Source organism: Haliaeetus albicilla, chromosome 9 (genome assembly GCF_947461875.1).
Source record: "Haliaeetus albicilla chromosome 9, bHalAlb1.1, whole genome shotgun sequence".
NCBI lineage: Eukaryota > Metazoa > Chordata > Aves > Accipitriformes > Accipitridae > Haliaeetus > Haliaeetus albicilla.
This window is the reverse complement of record NC_091491.1, coordinates 9,754,406-9,760,405: the sequence shown is the minus strand read 5'-3', so window position 1 is coordinate 9,760,405 and position 6,000 is coordinate 9,754,406. Positions and strand designations below refer to the sequence as shown.

At 50.8% G+C, this 6,000-nt stretch overlaps 1 protein-coding gene across 4 annotated transcripts in view; it reads right to left on the bottom strand.

Annotated features, from left to right (window-relative positions):
* Positions 1 to 1,305: 1,305 nt before the first annotated feature.
* The window catches only part of CLIP2 (CAP-Gly domain containing linker protein 2), an 82,396-nt gene continuing 77,701 nt past the window's right edge, over positions 1,306 to 6,000 (bottom strand). For all 4 annotated transcript variants that reach the window (XM_069791475.1, XM_069791478.1, XM_069791476.1 and 1 more), the window contains one exon: positions 1,306 to 5,553. In XM_069791475.1, coding sequence (XP_069647576.1) covers positions 5,542 to 5,553 — 12 coding nt within the window. In that variant the 3' untranslated portion in view covers positions 1,306 to 5,541. The remainder of the gene's footprint in view (positions 5,554 to 6,000) is intronic.

Genomic DNA, 6,000 nt, shown 5'->3' with positions numbered 1-6,000 from the left:
GGATATCACAGCCCACACTGTACAGACCATGTTACAGCTCCGGAATAAGGCTGCATGGCCAGTTTTCATGGTGTTATTGTCAGTCACCTGTGATTTTCTTGGGGCCTCACTCTGGAATCAATCCATCACCTGCAAACCTCACCAGCTATTCCAAAAGAGTTTAAAACTTTCAGGTAATCCTGGTAGTGGAGAATTTTGTTTTAAGTCCAAGAAAAGAAGCTAGGAAGCAAGGAAAAAAGCATCCCAATTTTTTTTCCTGTATCTTAAGACAGCTGGCAATACTGGGAAACCCCTGCCTTTCTGTAAAGAATCTACAGCTCATGGGTGCAGGAAAACACGGCAGAAGGAGAGATAGATGTTTCATTGCTGTATGGGGTGCTGCTGAGCTGGGGCACAGGCCATGGGAAGTCAGGGAAATTCCAATTAAGAGATGCCGTACCATGTAAAAAGCACCAAGCCCCTGGAGTAAATTCCCTGAGTCGTGCCCCATGGGGGACAGCGTAACCCCATGATGCTCAGAGCATCACTAAGGGCATGCGGTGGGAACACTGGGGAAGAGGGGCAGGAGGCTGGGCTGGGGAGCAGGGTGGCTTACCTGGACCCACACGTGGGGCTGCAGGCTGGCACTGACCCTGGCAGCAACCGCAGCCCCCCCGGGACCGATCCACAGCAATCTCTGTTTCCCTGTGCTCTAAAGGTCTGCAGTAAGTGAGCTGGAAGGGATAAGGACAACCCAACCACCATCTCTGCCCTTGCAAAATCAAGGTGGCACCGCTCAAACGAATAGGTACCAGCCTCGAGGGGAGGGGAGGTAGGTCTAGCGCAGCACACTGTGGCACTCCTCACCTCGGGGTGCTGTGGATGCGTCAGAGAGGGACTGGGGAGATTAACAGAGAAATAATCATGGATTAATAAATAGCACCATCACCCTGCGGCTCGGGAGATACCCAACAGCAGCGGGCCAGGAGAGCCACTCTGGGAAGGAGCCGATGTTTGGTCTGGCTGTCCTCACCTCCAGCACAGGGTGCAGAAGAGCAAATGCCGTGTGCCAGCTCCTGGTGCATCTCATCCCCCAGGGCAGGTCTGCAACCTCTCGGCCGCTTGCAAACCCTGCTCTCGGCAGAGCCCAAACGCTGATGGCTCCAGGTCACCACTTGGTCTCAGGGCAAGAGGGACTTGCCAAAGCCCCACATTTGAGCTGCAAAGGGAAAGCCCCCCCTTGCTCCCCAACCATTTCCATCTCCCCATGGCTTGTGCACTGCAAAACACCCTTAACACACCCCCAGCAGCCCCGGGGTGCCTGACTTCAGCCACAGATTTTATTGTTAACGAGCTCACCACACCAGCAAGCCAGGACAGGGGGTGGATGGTACATGAATACATATCTGTAGTAGTTACACAAACTAAGATTTGTACAGCTTTTGTACAGAGGAAGAAATAAAATGAATCAAATAACAAAATAGACATTAGCAGTCAAACCTTTTTTTTTTCTTTTTTTTTTTTTTTTATATCATACTAACAAAATCTGATAGCCAAAAAATGACTAAGCTACAAAATTGTAATACATACTGTACGGGTAAAAGGTTATCATCCATTTATACATCTAGTATCATCTTTATTCTGGTAACTTACATGAGGCCTATAGGATCTTAGTGTATTAATAACTCCCTACAAGATAGTGTTGAGCTGCTAAAGCTGCCGAACAACAGAGTACTGGAATTTTTGTTAAGACTTTTACAGTGTCATTTGCATCATTTTGTTTTAATGAAACCCTCATGCATCTCTACTGTAAGCCAGAGGAACCACTGGTGGCTAGGGGTAGGCAAGAGCTGTAAAGCCTTGGCTGGCAACTTTGCACCCGTCATTCAGTACGGCACTGGCACGGTGCTGCCCCTTGCTCCAGCTCTCTGGATGCTGTAAGGAGGAATAAAGCTGAAATCACCAACCAAGACTGATTCTTTTCCCTTTGGTCTAGAGGGTTAGAGAAGAAATCACTAAACATGGAGCAGTCTCCATTTCAAAGACTTTTTTCACTGGATAACGTCTTAGCTTTCAGCAGAAAAGCATCACTAACCGTTGGGGTAACACAGCTGGCCATGAGGGCTGGTCTCACAACCGGGGTGCTGGTCCTTCCCTTGGTGCCGAGGGCTCCAGCAGCGTGCTACCTCCTGCTCCCCACCCTGCACTGGTGCTCTGAGGCATGATGCTCAGGACTCGGCTCCAGATGCAAAACCAGCATGGCACGCACAAGCTGGGAGAGGGGCTGGGGAGAACACAGCCCCCCTGTTCCAGCTCTTGGGGATCAAGATAAGAGCAAGGCTGAAGCCAAAGGGGGAGTGAAGGCACAAACAGGAATCAGCCCCTGACCAACAACAGGAGATGGGTGCATCAGTGCTCCAATGCCTTTGAAAATCTCCCCCAAAGAACCAAGCCAGTAAGACCAAATATCGTGAAGTACTTTATACACCACCACATAGGCAAAAATAGCACTTAAACTTACAAATAAATAGAGGGGCTGGGGAATCTCCTCCTTGTCCTTTCCAAGTTTGTCCCTAGTTTGGTCTCTTACAACCTCAGAAGGGCAGCCAGAGGCAGGTGCCCTTGGGAAACCTGTGCCAATTTTGGAGGGAGGACATGGCTGGTGTCCAAACCCCCTCCTGGCCACTTTATACAGGGTTGAGCTGAAACCCAGATGAGGCGTGTGATAGCATGTCCTGTTGACGCTGTAGTTGGTCCTGTTTGGGGAGCAACTCCCATGGACCTGCACCCCAAGGTGGGTGGGGACACATTTCGGTACAGCCCTGCAACACAAAGACCACACAGCCTCCACAGAAAGCCAAGAAGTGCCATCAGCTCCTGGTTGATCCTTAGGGACCAGCACAGCTATTTACAGCCAGAGACCATCAGCACTAACTCTAAGCCTTCTCTGACCCATCTGCTGCTGTTCTGCCCAGTCAGCTCGGGTGACGATGAAGAGCCACAGGTCTGAGCCGCTCACAGGGGATGGTCCCTGGGACCCTCCTCCAGCCAGAACGACTGCCACCCTGACAACTCTGGATCTGATTAATGGAACCAAATACATGGTCTCCATAATACTCCTGGGGGATCCTGCCCTGTGCAGAGCCAAAGGTGCATCAAGGGAGGTGGAAAATGCAGGTATCCTTCCTCTGTAGATGAAGGCAGCTGATCACAAGTCACTAGAAAACCTATCAGGGAAATTAAGTTACAAACCAGAATAGGCTCTCCCACCTGCAGGTGCCCGGGAAGCCCTGCCTTGGAGACATGCGGCACTGCAACAAGCACTCCGTTAGCTCCACTCAACCCAGTGGAAGCTGCAGACGTGACTTCAGAGACCATCCAGCGAAGAGGAGCACTCTGGGAAACACCAGCCCTAAATTCTTAAAAACAGTAGCTCCCAGTGAGGTATTCACTGTCGCGGGCTGTAACAACAAACACTCCCTCTGGGATTTGCCTAAATCACTCAGGAGATGAATACACCAACCAGGAGGATTTTGGAGACCACACCTATGATCCCTTGGGAAACTCCCAGAGCTAGGCAGGGATGTGGTAGTCTTCCTGGTGACTAGTAAGAGCTGATGAAACACTTCTACAAGGCAGGATGGGATCCCACTTGAATTATTTCCAGCCAATTAGATCCCAAGCTCTGCCTCCCCCCGCTGTGCGCCAGATGTAAACTGTGTTTTCTGACCTGCTTTACTCCTCTCAAGTCACCTTCCTCTTTCATCCTCCCTTTGAATGAAGTGACATCACCAATCCTGCACCGAGTGAGCAGGGTCCAGTATTGTGTCGTAGCCCAGATTCAGCAACGTCCTCCTCATGGCAGAATTGCAGCCATGAAGCCCAAGTCTTTCCCAGGTTGCTTCTGGGTGCCCATCCTTCAAGGGAGTAGGAGTCTGGCAACACACTACAGAAGAAGTAACACAACTTTGTAGAAAATCAGGGCAAAAAGCAATGAAGCTGACATGCCGTGATGTTCATCTGCCTGCAGTCTGGCTCAGATCTCCTCTCTCAGTGGCCTCTTCTGTCCTGGCCTCTTTCACAGATGCCCCATCATAACACAAGAGCTTCTGAACACTGGAAGAGTTAGGCACTAACTAGGAGAAGCCTGGTAAAATATTGCTGTGACTCTTTCTTGTGGTACTGAACAATGAATCTGAACTGGACTCTCTCACACCTTTAAGAGCATATTATCCCCTTCCTCCACCCTAATGTCCCTTGGGAGCTGTGGTGCAAAGTTAAAGAGAAGAGTAAAGCCTTCAGAAGAAGGAATAAGACCCTGCCTGGGCCTGCACTGCTGCGTACGGACACAAGAGCTGTGTGGGCTTGTCTTGGATTCTTTCTGCTCCAAATACTCGTACTCAGGTCATGCACAGAGGATTGCTGTACCCGTCAAATACAGACAGCCACTACTGCATGAATGCTCACAGCAGCACTTTAGCCTCCTCCATTCCTGGTATTAAGGGATGGGCATCATACTGAAGAGTCAAGGATAGCTCTGGAGAATTGCCAGGCAATCCCCCATTAGCTGTTAAATTAAACAGGCAAGGAGGGAATCATCTCCTCAGGGCATCGGTCCCACACTGACTGTAGGCAGCATGGAGCTCTCAGGCTGGCGATGCCGAGATCCAGCTGTCTGTGGAGTCCTGTGCTCAAAAAAGACCCAATAAAGCACATATGACTGAGGGGGACCAGGCTGCGCAGCCTGGCTGTGGCCCAGGGCATTGGCAGGCCAGCCCAGCAATCTCTCTGCAGGAAGAAAGGCCAACCACACCTGAGTGAGGTGTGCCTGTCCCCAAACTCAGAGCCACCACAGCTCCTTCCCCAAACAGCAGTGGGTGAGAAACAAAATAAATAACCCTCTGAAATCAGATTATCTCCCACAACATGCTATGATACAAGTACTAGGTGCAGCCTCCATGCTCTAGAACAGCGATGCCTTCTAGAAGGCAAGGAGGGAAACATCCCCACACCCCGTCTTCCTCAGCCTACGCGTGCCAGCGTGAACAGTCAGCCCAGCAGGTTTCACTTGCTTGTGCAGGTCTTCAAGACACCGACGGGGGTAGAAGGGAAGGGACAGACGACGTGGGAAGCGTGCAGCCTCTGGGCACACGCTTTGGAGTTGAACACCACAAGCAAATCCCTTTGCAGCTCCTGTGGGCTTACCGGGACTTGCTGACACTTCAACCACCATTCGGGGCAGCTGTCATCCAGACCAGGTCAGCTGGTGGGACAAGGGCAACTCAAGCAACACAAATTCCACAGTCAAAACCAATACAAGTAAGAAACCAAACCCAGAGAGATCTTTCTGCTCCCTCCTGGAACAATGGCTGCCTTGGAAAACTGGACTCCAGGATTGTCCTGATTACATCAGTTAGTATATTATAAACATTGTCCTGCTTTAAAGTGAAAATACTGTGTCTGGTCTTTTGGAGGTGCTAAAGCCAGATGTGGTATCGTTTTTCCTGACTGTGCACAGGAGCTGATACTGGCGTGAAATGATCCTCCTTCACCTCTTCTCTATCAGAGCTTCTCCTGGAAGAAAAGAGACCTTGTTAGGCAAAACGAGAGCAAGCAGAAGTCTTTTTACAGAAGAGGAAACCGAGGCATGGAGCGGAATGCCACCAGGCCTGCCATGTCCTGACCAGCAGCTCTGCCCCGTAAGTCACATTGCCTCTTCCTCAGGCTGGCCATCCTGCCTGTGAGGAGATGGAAGTCTGAGGCTACAGGTCTTGCCCTACATCATGAAAACCATGGGAGACTAGGACAGCACGTCCCACAAATGCCACCCATGTAAAGGGGACGGCAGAGATCTGGGACCGAGCAGGTTCTAGCTGCGGCTGCCACGAAAAGATTCATACAGCCACTGACCCAGGAGACTGAGGTGAAACTCCCTTCTCACTGCTCCTCCCAGAGCAAGCACCCACTGCACCTCAGTGTGCATCTCACTAGCACCTTCCTGATGGCTTCAAGTGATTTTAA